Source organism: Dipteris shenzhenensis, chromosome 1 (genome assembly GCF_047967505.1).
Source record: "Dipteris shenzhenensis isolate YYH24624 ecotype China chromosome 1, Dip_SZ_1.0, whole genome shotgun sequence".
Lineage (NCBI taxonomy): Eukaryota > Viridiplantae > Streptophyta > Polypodiopsida > Gleicheniales > Dipteridaceae > Dipteris > Dipteris shenzhenensis.
In genome coordinates, this window is record NC_141596.1 from 9,217,308 (window position 1) to 9,231,887 (window position 14,580).

At 43.0% G+C, this 14,580-nt stretch overlaps 1 protein-coding gene across 1 annotated transcript; it reads left to right on the forward strand.

The window, feature by feature from the left end:
• Positions 1-11,286: 11,286 nt before the first annotated feature.
• On the forward strand, positions 11,287-14,257 carry LOC147905338 (IAA-amino acid hydrolase ILR1-like 1). Its single transcript, XM_087379528.1, has 6 exons — positions 11,287-11,834; positions 11,950-12,075; positions 12,199-12,513; positions 12,967-13,095; positions 13,206-13,587; positions 13,809-14,257. Exons 1-5 carry the CDS (start codon positions 11,382-11,384, stop codon positions 13,581-13,583), a joined length of 1,401 nt encoding a protein of 466 aa, XP_087235654.1. The 5' UTR covers positions 11,287-11,381; the 3' UTR covers positions 13,584-13,587; positions 13,809-14,257.
• Positions 14,258-14,580: the final 323 nt, after the last annotated feature.

The window sequence follows — 14,580 nt, forward strand, 5'->3', positions numbered from 1 at the left end:
GTCATGTATCCATTGAAATATCCATTTAAATATATGTTTATATATACGAAAGGCCTCACAGCTATCTTTCTTCTTGGCTAGTTCGAGTACATCGAGAATAGGGGTCTTTGAATCCCCTAGTGGATTCCTAGATATAAATCTAGCCGCAATAGCACTAACATCCTCCTCTCCTGCTGCCAAAGACATAGCTGTTGCCATCAATGCCCTGCAATGAATGTTCGATCCAAAGGCATTGATAGCAGCCAGGCGGTGTACCAAAATGACTTTGTCATCATTCCAAGTAATGTTGGAGTATCCGATAGCGCGCGACAATGCCTTGCACTTCAGCAGCTCTGAAGGACCTCGAGGAGAAAATTTGCAGTGAAAGACCACGATATGCTCTGCGACTTTGCCAAGGTAATGGGCCAAAGAATGATCTCGCCCAAATGTGCTGCAAACATTACCCCGTCGAGATGAGAATTCATCAGGCTCGAATGCATCCTGCAACAATTCAACAAACATTAGAAGACCAACAAAACAAATTATACTGAAAGAACATCAAAATAAAAAATATTGTTCGAACTTACCACCATAGCATCGTTGGCTTCTATCCCTTCCTCATTTGCAATGTTGATGGAACTAGGTGCTGTGTGATGTTCCATTTGGGAGGTGGACGCTTTCTCTTGACCTGTGTTGGAGGTGGAAGCTTCTGCATGAGAGGGTTGTGCATTGTATACGGACATGTCTGCATCCCTCATTGAAATGAGCGTCATCAAGAGAAAGTCTTCCATTGTCTGGTCTTCGGTACATAAAACCCCAGGATCTTTGACACTTGTGTCAATATCGAACCCCGATAAGACTTCGAGTGCCTCATCCTCTCGTAGTCTAAAAAGATTCTCTATGTCATGGAGGAATACGTACTCTCCTGCATCGATGATGAGGGGGGACAAGGACCATAATTCTGAGTCTGGGTCAACGGCCTCCGATGCAGATTCTTGCTCTACTGGGGGCTCTTGAAGTAGGCTCAATGCTTGAGTTGCTTCCATCTCCTCTGTTGGATCATCAAGACTCTCTTCCATGTAGATGTCCGAGTCTAGTCTAGGGACGACCAGATCAATAGTTCTAATAGAGGAGGTGCTAGTGTGAAGAGAGTGGGAGAGAAGGAAGGAGTCTCACTTGCAGCTTTCTCACATACACAATGGGGGAATATACACAAAGGTGGAGGATGAAAATAGTTTTCCTCTCCTTAGTTGTGAAAGCCAAAAGAACTCTAAGTACAAAAGAATAGGCGAACCCTTTATGTGGGTCTCAAACCAAACTTAGCTAACTAAGGTGGCATACTAACTGAGCCACTAACTAGAGTACATAAAGATAGCTGTCATCCAGCTATTATTCATGGGCGGTGTACCAACTGCATCTGCAGCTAACAAGTCGATGACATAAATGCACAATGGTCACCCTGGCATATCATGAGTGGAGCTCGATATCTCAACACTCCCCCTCGAGCTCAATCCCAATTCCTGCACATAGTGATAATGCACCTCAATGTGCTTTGTTCTAGCATGATAGACTGGGTTATTTGTATACTGCTCATGTTGTCACAATAAATGACAACTGGCCCATCTATAGACTGATATATATCATAAAGTAGCTTATGCAACCAAGCTACCTCACATGCAGCCATTGTTGCACCCCTGTACTCAGCTTCTGTGCTCGACAAGGCAACTGTAGGCTGTTTCTTGCTACTCCAAGTGACTGCAGCACTCCCAAAAGAGAACATATATCCACTTGTAGATCGTGTATCAGAAATACTACCAGCCCAATCAGCATCAATGTATCCATGCAACTGTATTCGAACCCCAATCTTATTAAATAGTCCATATTGCAATGTGGACTTCACATACCTCAGTATGCATCTAGCCGCATCCAAATGTGGTTTCCTTAGAGCCTGGATAAACTAACTTACCAACCCAATAGCATAGCTCAAATCTGACCTGGTAATAGTCATATAAATCAAACTTCCTACTATGCATCTGTACATAGTAGGGTCTTCCAGAAGCTCACCTACATCTGCACTCAACTTCACATTTTGCTCCAAAGGGACTGAAATAGGCTTACAGCCTGTCATCCCATATTTGGACAGCATATCCAATCCATACTGCCTCCAAAGGGAACCTCAATCCCCAAGAAGTAACGCAGCTCTCCCAAATCCTTCATCTCAAACTTCTACTTCAATAGCATTTTCACATGAAGGATATCTTCATCACTATCACCTGTGATGATTAAATCATCAACATAAATGACAAGCAGCATAATGCCTTTCTCTGTTTTTCTCACATAAAGTGAGAAATCTGCCTTGGAAATCTGAAAGCCAATAGTGACAAGATAGTGTCCTATCTTGTCAGACCATGCTCTGGGTGCTTGCTTCAAGCCATACAAGGCTTTCTTCAACCTACAAACAAACTCAAGATGAACAGCATAAACATAACCTCGTGGCTGCTGCATATAGACCTCTTCTTGCAAATCACCATGCAAGAAAGCATTCTTTACATCCATCTAATGTAAAGACCATCCCTTTGATGCAGCCATAGCAATGACTGCTCTTACGGTTGCCATCCTTGCAACCGGACTGAATGTTTCTTCATAATCAATGCCAAATGTTTGTGCATACCCCTTGATAACTAATCTTGCCTTGTATCTGTTCACAGAACCATCTACATTGTGCTTCACCTTATAAACCCACTTGCAGCCAATTGCATTCTTGTCTTTAGGCAAAGGCACCAATTCTTATGTAGCATTTACTTCCAAGGCATCCATTTCTTCATCCATGGCTTTCTCCCATTTGTCTTTTCCCATGGCTTGCTCAAAAGAAGTGGATTCCAGTTCATGTATCACTTTGACCATAGAGGCATAGTGAATGGCTATAAATCCATCATATTTCAGCCTATCCAAAGGATACCTAGCTTTGGTAGACCTGCGCAAAATAGGCTCACTACTAGGTGCTCTCAAAACATCCCTGGTCTTCCTTACTCCAGGTGTAACAACAAAAGGAATACCCAACTCATCATCAAGGCTCTGTTCTGAGCCATTGGATTCACCATCCACATAAGAGTGACGTGCATTCCCATCAACCATGGGCTGATCTACTTTCTCTTTTCCTTTTCGTGATACTTGCATACCACTATCTGCATTGCTTTGAGGAGATCCTCCTGATCTCAATCTGCCTGTCCAAGGCGAAGTATGTGAACCATTGCTAGAGAACACTACAGGTCCACTAATATTTTGTGATTGCTGCTGTGAATTCTGTGAAGCATTACCATTTTGTGCATCTACATCATCAATCACATTTATTGGTTTATACCAGCTACTCATCTCATCAAAAACATATCTGCTCACTGTAAACTTACGAGTAGAAGGGTTATAGCATCTATACCCTTTCTACTACAGAGAATAACCAATAAAGATGCACTTCTCAGCTTTTGGATCCAACTTGGATCTCAACTCATCTGGCACATGAACATAGGCAATGCAGCAAAAAACTTTCAAATGAGAAATATCTGGTTTCCTACCATTATGCCTCTCCTCTGGTGTCATGCCATGTATTGATGCAGCGGGAGTCCTGTTCATTATGTAGACTGCTGTAGCAACTGCTTCAGCCCAATAATAATTTGACAAATCTTTTTCGTTGAGCATGGCACGAGATACCTCTCCAATATGCATGTTTTTCCTTTCTACAAGTCCATTTTGCTGTGGGGTATGACTGCATGAATATTGCTGCTTTATGCCATGCTCCTGCAGGAAACTTGCAAACTCATTTGAGAGGTACTCTCCCCCTCCATCTGACCTTAGGCATTTTATTTGCAGGCCTGTTTCTTTTTCAACCATAGCTTTAAAAGCTTTGAAATGCCCAAACACTTCACTTTTCTTTTTCATAAAATACACCCAAACTTTTCTAATGTAGTCATCAATAAAAGTGACAAAATAATGACAGCCTCCAATAGATGCAGCTTTAGTAGTCCACACATTAGAGTGGATTAATTCCAATGGCCTCTTACTCTCTTGAACATGTCTAGGAAATGGTTTCCTTGCCTGTTTTCCAAATTGACATGCTTCACATACCTTATGCATTTCTGCAACCTTGAACTTAGGAAATCCTGCAACAATATTTTGGGCCTGCATTAATTTAAGTCACTGTACATTAGCATGACCAATGCGTTTATGCCAAATATCAATATCTGCAACTACACCGGTCCCATGTGCAAACATTGCTGCACTCAATTCAGGCATGTCCGCATCCAACGTAAACATCCTGCCCTTCTTCTTCCCTTTTGCTATCAAGCGACCTTTATTTTTCATATCCTCAACAAAGCATCCATGAGGATTAAATCTGACCTGCAAGCCCTGCTCAACCATTTGACCAACAGAAACCAGGTTCTTGGTGATATTCGGGACATGAAATACATCAAACATGTATTTCTTTTTTCCATCCTGCATAGACAAAGGAATTTTACCAATCTGCACAATAGGATGTACAGTATCATCACCAGTCTCCACAAATCCTGGTCTTTCCATTTTCCTTGCATCCTGCATCCATTCTGCATGACCTGTCATGTGGTTTGACGCACCTGAGTCAACATACCAGACATCATTGCTTTCTTCTATACTTGTCACAGAATTGGTCATGTGCTGCACCATAAACAGATGCTCATTTCTGTCATCACCCTGTCTACTAGAGGATGCATAATTGCCTTGCTGCAATTTTCCAGTCATGATGTCATTCTGCTTTTTATAGCAGTCTTTAACCATATGACCCATTTTACCACAGTAGTAGCATTCAACATTGTTGTTTGCATTTTGGCCTCTCTACCATCCACCACGACCTCTTTGGCTCCCCATGCCTCTAAAGTTACCACGTCCTCCTCCATAGGACTGGTTTTCTTGAATTTACTGCATATTTTGATTTCTACCACGGCCTCCAAATCGGCCTGCTCTACCTCTGCCTCTGCCTCTACCTCTTCCAGCATTTGAGTAGAAGACAGCTTCTTTTGAAGTTCCTCCTGAAGAAGATGCACCACCATTTCTCTACTCTTCAGAAATTAGAAGAGCAATCAACTCCTCAAAATCAGGAAAATTCTCACGGACGGCAATGGATGTCCGGAATTGTGCATAATCCTTTCCTAGACCATTCAAGGTCACAGAAACTAAATCATCATCTTCCATTGGCGACCCAATAGAAGCAAGTGCATCTGCAATCTTCTTCACCTTCATGTGGTAGTCATTGATGCTCATATTTTCTCTCTGCACATTATGCAACTCTTGCTTGAGCTGCATTTTCCTGGCTTGCGTATTTGTGCTATACATTTTTGTCAAAGTATCCCACACCTCCTTCGGCGTGCTTGCATCCTGAATATGCACAATCATAGAATCTGAAATACTGATAGACAGCCAGTACATAACTTTTCTGGCTCTCTCATGCTAGCCTTTAAATGCCTGCAACTCCTGTTGATTGGGAACATTAGGAATAACTGGTTCTTGTTCAGCTCCAGTAATGAACTCCCAATAGCCTTTTCCCTTAAGGAAATTCGTCATTCTAAACTTCCATGCTTGGAAGTTGTTCTTGTCAAGCTTTTTAGTGAGAATCTGTGAAAGAGCATCAGACGCCATTACAGAACACTGCAAAATATTCTGTCACTGCAAAAAAACACTACTTCTGCCTCACAAGGGCAAATCTGCAAAATTGGCAAGAGTGGTATTTGACCACACAGTCACTTCCTAATGACGATTATGCATCAACAGGCAATAAGAATGATTTTGTCACTCCCAATATCTCTGCGCACAGGCATACAATGTAATTTCTACGATAACTTTTCACCGACCTGCAGAACAGTGGTCGCACAGCAAAAACAGGGCACTTTCCTCAGTGCCTGCGAAAAACTTCCGCCACCAAAACGGGCCCCGAAATGGCCTCGAATCAAAAAAATAATTTCACCAAGGGCTTTGCCCTTGCCCATAGCATATAATGCCCTCTCGCCACACCGCGAAGGGTGTCCCAATCTGAGACAGTGCACTCTTGCACTTTCCGGCTGTGCTACCTGCAAAGATTTGCTCCCAAACTCAAAAAAAAAGGAAAGCAACACTGATCCTCTTACTAGGACACCACGAACTTGGTTTGCTTTCTTGAGCTCCTTACCACGAACCAAGCTCTGATACCATGTGAAGAGAGTGGGAGAGAAGGAAGGAGTCTCACTTGCAGCTTTCTCACATACACAATGGGGGAATATACACAAAGGTGGAGGCTGAAAACAATTTTCCTCTCCTTAGTTGTGAAAGCCAAAAGAACTCTAAGTACAAAAGAATAGGTGAACCCTTTATGTGGGTCTCAAACCAAACTTAGCTAACTAAGGTGGCATACTAACTGAGCCACTAACTAGAGTACATAAAGATAGTTGTCATCCAACTATTATTCATAGGCAGTGTACCAACCGCATCTACAGCTCTAGCAAGTCAGTGACATAAATGCACAACGGTCACCCTGGCATATCACGAGTGGAGCTCGATATCTCAACAGCTAGACAATGAGGCTTCTTCCTCTAAATTTCCTTCTTGGAAAAGGAAGATCAATGTCATCTCCCGTGAAAGGAATTTGGTGCCTATATTTCCTGTGATCCCTGTGTCTAGGATGTCTTGAACTTCAACTATCCTAAACCCTTCGTTTGTAAGGTTGTCACAAAAGCGGGCCAAGCACTTTACAAACTTGGGTTCCTCTACAAACAGATGCTTTATGTAATCTATGGGAACCCATCTCTTTGAAGTGTGGTCAAGTGTATAGACAAAATTTGAGAAATTATCTTGCATGTAAAGGATGAGATCTGAGAAGTCATCCTTGGCTCGCATATATGTGCCTAGGACATCTAAAGTCCTATCAAACACTAAAAATAGCTCTTCCTCATGATCTGCAAATGCAGTTCGTGAGATGAAGTCATGGAACGAAGTTCTAGCTGAATCCATGGCAAATAGTAGTTGATGGAGGCAGTAACTTCTGAGGACGGGAGTTTCTATGGCTCTCTAAATGTGAAAGTGAGAATGTGATGTAAAAAGGGCTCTTACCCCTTAATATATATCAAAACCCTAAAAATTAAAATTAATCATAAAATCCCTAAAATTTTTGAAAAACATTTACCACCATGAACTAAAAGGAGAAAACATTGAAAGAAATAACATTTTAATTTAGTTGTCCATCATCTTTTGAAGCAATAACTAGGATTTGACAAACAAAATTAAATGCTACACTAGTCAAACACATTGTTAGCAATCTTCGAAGTTGCAGGAGGAATGAAATTGGCACTATGCATGCACTTCTCCACATGGCGGCTGATCTTACCACCATTTAAGGTAAAGTAGAAGGACTCTGACATGCCGTCCTCCATGACCAATAGGTGTTCTCGCACCTTCCTTAGAGTCCATTGCGATCTGACATTCACATTCTTGACATCTCTCTCTTCAACATCAATAGACAAACTTACCCCCGTATTGTGTTCATCATTAGAGTCTAGGGGAAGCCACTGGCCATTTGTTTTCTTCCAACGCCTGTACTGAAAAGATAAATACAACATTTGGCATGACAAATGGTATCCAATAACCACATTGTCTTTACATGCGTGACATTGAAACACATCACCCTTTTGGTCACCTAACCTGGTTCCCCAATTCATCCCAAGTAAATCTTCAAGAGCATTTTCATCTACATGCTTGTAGGACCACATAGTTTTTGTTCTATGCATATGTATATTCTGAAATAAAGAAGCAAAAATGTGTAGAGGCATAAACCAAGATAACCCTGCCCATTTGGATCTAAATGTAACCTTCATGGCCATGCCCACATCCTTTGCAATCTTATCCTTGTACGATTGCAATGTCCTCGAGTCCACATTACTGCAATCCATGTCTTGAAGTTGTGGTGGTGCAATGGTTTGCAAATGGACATAGCTTGATGATGTCGTTGGAGTAATGTATGTTGCATTATACCAATACACATTCTTCATTCGCAAGGAGGCCGACTTCTCCCCAGCATGCATTTGCTTACCTAAATCCTCATGAATCGCAGTGAACTTGCCTATGAATGATTCAATTGGTTCCCACTCCTCGAGATCTGAAGGGAAAACATCTGCCACCATGAATAAGAGCTCTTAGAAACCAAACACAAAATTTCCAAATGGACTCATTACACTTACAGGTGAAAAAGATACATAGATAGAAAGGCTCACAGTGTGATGGTATCCTAGATTGATTGAATGATGGAGGAAGCCGCATATCTTTTCCCATGTAAACATGTTGCACTTTTGCGAGCCATCCTTTCTTCCTTAACTTGAACTTTAAGATGCACCCCTTCCACTCATGCAAGACGCTTATGTGGACCTTTGGTCGATTCTTTCATCACTATCCAGTCATTTAAGCTGTAGGTGCAAGAGATCCACTCATCCAATGCATTTTTGGTATTGCGGAAGACATAAGAGGTCACAGCATTGCATGGTCTTGTAGCCTTTCTCCTCACCATGCTTGCAAAGGTTGCAACAGCAAGAATGGGACTCCTACACAACGCAATGCAACTCCAACAGAGGCACAAAAGAGGGAGAAGGAGAGGGACAGAGCAGCAGCAACAGAGGCACAGGAGAGGGAGAAGGAGAGGGACAGAGCAACAGCAACAGAGGCACAGGAGAGGGAGAAGAAGAGGGATATAGCAGCTCCAACAAAGGCACAGGAGAGGGAGAGGGAAGAGAGAGAGAGAGAGAGAGAGAGAGAGAGAAGCTGCAGCAAGCAGACCAGAGCAAGAGGGAGTAGAGAAAGAGGGGGAAGAGGGAAAATGCGTGGGATTTGGTTCAAATATGAGTGATTTGGCATGCTGGACCAGAACAGTGGGGGCAGAGGCCCTAGAAAGAGAGAGGGGAGAAGAAAAATTCGCCACAAGTGCCCTACCATCCCATTGAAGGCAGTTTTGGGCTCATGTGGGGAAGGTGCACCTGGTAGGAGGGTCAAACATGGGTTAAGAGGGAGGGGGGATGGTTTGGGTGGTCCCTAGTATAAGGGGAGCAACCAATAGGGGCTCTCTACAAGCCTACCCACCCTCCACCTCAACATACCATTGCCCCACACCTTCTAGCACTCTCATTGGTACACCTCAAATCACTCTCTAATCCCTTAAAATTAGGAAACACTAATTGGAGACCCTTTTGAGACCCCAATTCTCCCCTAATGATCTTATGTTGTTTGCATATATTTTCTTGTGACAATAATTGATTGACATGATCGATTAATTACTTTGTATTTGAATGTAAAAGCAAGATGGTATCCATCTTCTTTGGTTCATTTAAGGAGTAAGTTCCACACCATAGCTCTTGTGGGCAAGATTATACATTTACAAGGTTTGAAATTTGGTACTATGGAATAGATACAAATTTATATTATGTAATGTGCCCATCGAAAAACCCTCTCCATGATAAATCATAGGAAGATAAGCACAAGATGTGGATGCTACCATCCATGGAAGGAGTCATGGACATGAAATCTTCCATTGACTTTATTTCATGTGGATGCTTAGAAGGTGGCCCCTAAATCCAAGAAGCAATGTGGTATGCAAGGAAACACATGGGGAAACATCCCAAATGTCTTTTTGCTCATTCAGGGAAAATTAGTGACATGAAAAAAGGCAAATGGGTGATCCTCAAAACATTATGTAGAGTTTTTGAGCCACTGGCAAAAAAACATAGTGGTGGAGTCCTCTCTCAAAGCATCTTGGCTGCGAGTTGGTGTGGGGTTGGCGTACGTTTGGAACGTGCAAGAATGGTGAACTGCAGTTGCAGATGCCGACTGCAGGGACGGGCCACCAGGAAAGAAAAAAACTGGCGGTTTCTCAGCTTCCATCATGTGCACAAAAGAATGGAGGAAAGACTTGTAAGTTGTAATTCGTAAACAATGTCATTTTATAGAAGCTTCCAATATGGTTGGCTTCTGGAATTGTTGATGAATCTGTTGATTCTGATATAACGCGCACATGTTGCTCATGGCATGAATTTCACGTGTCGGTGTAGATTGATTTGAAACATGTGTTCACCGTTCCGAATTCTCCAAAGTCGCAAGTACAAGCGTCCACGGATTGAGAAGCAAGGGAGGCGGCAATTTCTGATTTGATCTGGTGTCGCGGGTGCACCGTGCAAAGCTGGAACCCTTCCAAAGGCTACAGCAAATACGTCTGCCCCACAGTCCACTACCTCGACTTTGTAGACTGGTAGACTTTGTAAACGCGATGCAGGATCAGATTGACTTTAACTTGCATCTTGCCACTGTAGTAATATCAGACGGAAAGGGCAATTTCATCTTACGAGAAAGAATAGAAAGGTCCTTCCAGGTAAATTGTCACGGGGCTGGGCAATTTCATCTTACGAGAAAGAATAGAAAGGTCCTTCCAGGTGAATTGTCACGGGGCTGGCTCTTTGGAAAGCTGCCAAATGAACCTTTTTCGTCTGGCAGGTCATCATCTCGTAACTCGGTCGACCGTCCAAACCTAAAACTCATGATACGTTGCTGTTTATTTAATGATGAAATGGACTCTCGGGAGTTGGTTGGCAGGAAAAAATCTACACTGCACGTATAATACTTGCTCAAGACAAAAACAATTTTTGTTTTAAAATTACGAGTTACATACTGGCTGGATCCAGCGAGACCCACTCCCAACAATTGATCTTTGGCGCAATTAACTAAAACGGTAGCAGTTGGAGCCCACGTAAGGTGAATTGAAAGGGAGATTTTGCTGAACCTTTATATTCTAGGGACGCATTATAGTATTAAACGATTACAAGCGTTGAGCTGTTGAAGCGTATTACTCAAAAGAGTAATAAATGGTGTCATGTCCCTAGGGGTTGCAAAAAAGTGATTATTAAGCCTGTCCAAATTGTGCATCGAAAGGGCCGGCTGAAAAAACAATGGCCAAGCAGGATGGTGTGAATAAAGTCTGCAACAAAGAAAGTGTAGCAGATATAGCAAAAAGCCTAGGGCAGAGCTAGAAGGGACGGCCACAATAACCAATGAGGGGATGAAAGGAGGCCTAGGCTGTGTAGGATGATTAGGGGGATGAGGAAGTGCATGATGTAAGGGGCAGTTTAATAATTGGGAAAGATACAAAGCAGAGAAGGTACAATGAAGACAGTTGACAATGAGCGATAGAGAAAAACCTTACTTTGGCCATGACAAGGGCTCCAGAACACAAAGCCCTTGCTGCCTTCGCCTTTATAAACACGCACTTTCATGCTACTTTGAATCTCACCCTCTTCTTCCCCTTCTCTCTCGCTTTCCATCATTGCTTCCTGCTTCCACCAAGTTTCCCTCGCTGTTTCGGTTTTTCCCATCAAATGGGCCTCACCTTGCTCCTTCTCGCCTCTCTCTTTTGTTTCACCCATTTCCTTACTCTCCCCTCTCCTGGGTTTTCCTTCTCCGCTGATACTGGCCTCAATTTTGCAATCGATGCCGTTGCTTCCTCTACTTCCGACTTTGCCTCGTCCGTTCTCTCCCTTGGGGCTGCTCGCTGGCAAGCACCGGCTCAGAATTTGACGGATGACATTTTAGTCATGGCGAGGGAGCCCGACTTTGCGCACTGGCTGAGGAGTGTGAGAAGAACGCTACATGAGAACCCAGAACTGGCGTATGAAGAAGTCGAAACTAGTGCTTTGATTCGAGCAGAGCTAGACAAGCTCGGAATCCACTACAGGTGGCCCGTAGCCAAGACTGGTGTCGTGGCGTCGATTGGGACTGGAAAGCCACCATTTGTAGCCCTTCGGGCGGATATGGACGGCCTCCCAATTCAGGTTTGTAAAGGTCTTCTTTGCTCCAACATCTTCCTCCCATCGCTTGAGAATTGCGACGTTCCTCATCGGCAGGAGTATCCGGAGCCATAACCTGAGATTTTTAATGTATGCACAGGAAGCAGTGGAGTGGGAACACAAGAGTAAGATTCCTGGAAAAATGCATGCCTGTGGGCACGATGCGCACGTAGCAATGCTCCTCGGCGCTGCCAAACTGTTACACCAACGCCTTGACAAATTGCAAGTAAGGAGCTGCGATGATTTGTAACGCCCTTTCTGCATCTCATTTACGTAGTACGTTTATACATTTGAATGATTGATGAGAGTATTGTTTTGAGCAGCCTATTGCTTTATCTTTGTCGAACAGGGCACAGTTATATTGATCTTCCAGCCTGCTGAAGAGGGCGGAGCTGGAGCAAAGCGCATGATAGAGGAAGGAGCTCTTGGAGAGGCAGAAGCTATCTTTGGAATACATGTGACACACGCCCAACCAACGGGAGTTATTGGTTCAAGGCCCGGTCCTGTGTTGGCCGGATGCGGATTTTTCAAGGCCGTCATTACTGGAAGAGGCGGTCATGCTGCACTTCCGCAACATTCTGTGGATCCCATTGTTGCAGCGTCTTCAATCGTCTTGAGCTTGCAATATCTGATATCCCGAGAATCAAATCCTTTAGATTCAGAGGTTAATTCTCCCCTACACGCCCCGTGGCTTCATATTTGGGACAAGATCTCGATTTCATGTCCACCGTTTGGATGGCAAGTGAAGGAGCATCTAGAGATAGGAAATGGGCATTGGATGATGTTGATAAATTATGTTTCTACAGCCAATTCACGTCTCCATAACTAATTGCTTTAAATTCTCATGCTGTGCCAATACCGTGTTCATAACTTCACAAGTTTATCTCCCTACCTCTCTCTCTCTCTCTCCTCTCTCTATCTATCTATCTATCTCTATATATATATATATATCTATATATATCGCATATGCATATTATATACGTGGAGGATGCATGCACGTTTGACATGTGACCAAAAAGATGTTCTGTAGTTCTTGTCAGCTTTCGTATGAATTTTGTGCCAAGCCATTCAATATGGCTTCATGACTAAATGTGTGGGGCATCCATGCTTTGTGCAGGTGGTGTCGGTGACTACATTTGATGGGGGCAGTGCTTATAATGTGATTCCTGAGTCTGTTGTGATTGGCGGTACATTTCGGGCATTTACAAATGAAAGTTTTCAAATGTTGAAGCAGAGAATAGAAGAGGTTCTTATCCTCTTTAAACCTTGAACTTGCCAACCTTCCTTCACTATTGCAAAACTATACATTTGCACTTGGCTTCTCACAGTGTTTGCTGTTTTTCTTGCGATGCACAGATCATAATGAAACAGGCAGAAGTTCATAGGTGTCTTGCGGTCATAGATTTCTTGGAGAAAGATCATCCCTTCTACCCTCCAACGATTAATGATCGGAACATGTATGAGCACGTACGTAGTGTAGCAGCTGATGTTGTTGGCAAGCAAAATGTACTGAGGGTGAACCCGGTCATGGGGGCAGAAGATTTTTCCTTCTTCGCAAAAGCCATTCCAGGATGCTTTTTTTTCCTTGGGATGAGGAACGAAACTTGTGGGTCCATTCATTCTGGACATTCGCCTTTCTTTTTTCTTGATGAAGAAGTTCTCCCTATTGGTGCTACAATGCATACGGCCATTGCTGAGAGATATATAGAACGAGCTCTCTATGTTCCCTCTTGACAAGGTAGTTCTACTGGCTCCTCACTCTGATGTATCATTGGGGAAGGTTATCGTAGGTTCTAACATGCACATCTCAGTCAGCCTTAGCTTTCCGTCCTCATCCAAGTGGCCCACCCACAACACTTGGATGATTCAAGGAATCCAGCGCTTACTACAGGAGAGATTATTAATTTAGATGCAGCTGGTTATGCAACTTCTTACTACAATGCACACATGTGTCAACAGGTTGAGTGCTGTTCAAGGAGTCCTTGCAACGCAAGTTCGGCGTGGATACACGTTGATAAGCTGTGAAGCCGGCTTCGCATCAGTTCTAACTTCACTTAAGCAAACCCAAGTTTAGTGTGTTATTTGAAGACATCAGATTTCTGAGTAGAGTCGCTCATGGTGGCTGCTACCTTCAAATCACAAGCCTGGGATGTGAAAGAGAAGCATTTAAACTTAGATGGGAAATCAACATCATAACCATCCCACAACTGGCCATCTGTTGAAAAAGTTCATCCTGAGCTTGTTAATGATGCAGAATCTTTTCCAAGTTGAGGTCTCAAAGAATGAGAGTATGCATACACTCGACAAGTCACTATGTAAAATTGGAATTCCATCCTCTTGGAGACTCCAGACGCAAGAGATCACTAAGCATAATTTATGTCCCTGTGAAAAAGAAACATCCTTTTTGCCAAAAGTCCAGAGAATACTTCGTTTTGCAGATACCATATCCATCATTTGCTGCCAGTTCTATCACAGTGGATGATAGATTGTGGCGAAAGATGGTTGTGCTCTAGTAAATTTTATATCATGTGTTGTATGTGTGCACACGCTAAAACTACAATGTGACAGAATGTTTTAACAATCAACACGTTCACATGATCTATCATGGTGGATCATCAATTGTGACAAAGATGGTGGAGCTCTAGAAAACTCTGCATCGTGTCTATGAAAACAAATGCATTGTGTATATTCTAAGCCATGTGGACACCTTGACCGTTTCCTCACAATCCCT

Excerpts from the sequence above, each read along its gene's own strand:
- LOC147905338 (XM_087379528.1), top strand. The coding sequence starts at position 11,382 with ATGGGCCTCACCTTGCTCCTTCTCGCCTCTCTCTTTTGTTTCACCCAT. Across the intron at positions 11,835-11,949 it reads TGGACGGCCTCCCAATTCAG|GAAGCAGTGGAGTGGGAACA; the intron begins GTTTGTAAAGGT and ends ATGTATGCACAG. Across the intron at positions 12,514-12,966 it reads CAAATCCTTTAGATTCAGAG|GTGGTGTCGGTGACTACATT; the intron begins GTTAATTCTCCC and ends TGCTTTGTGCAG.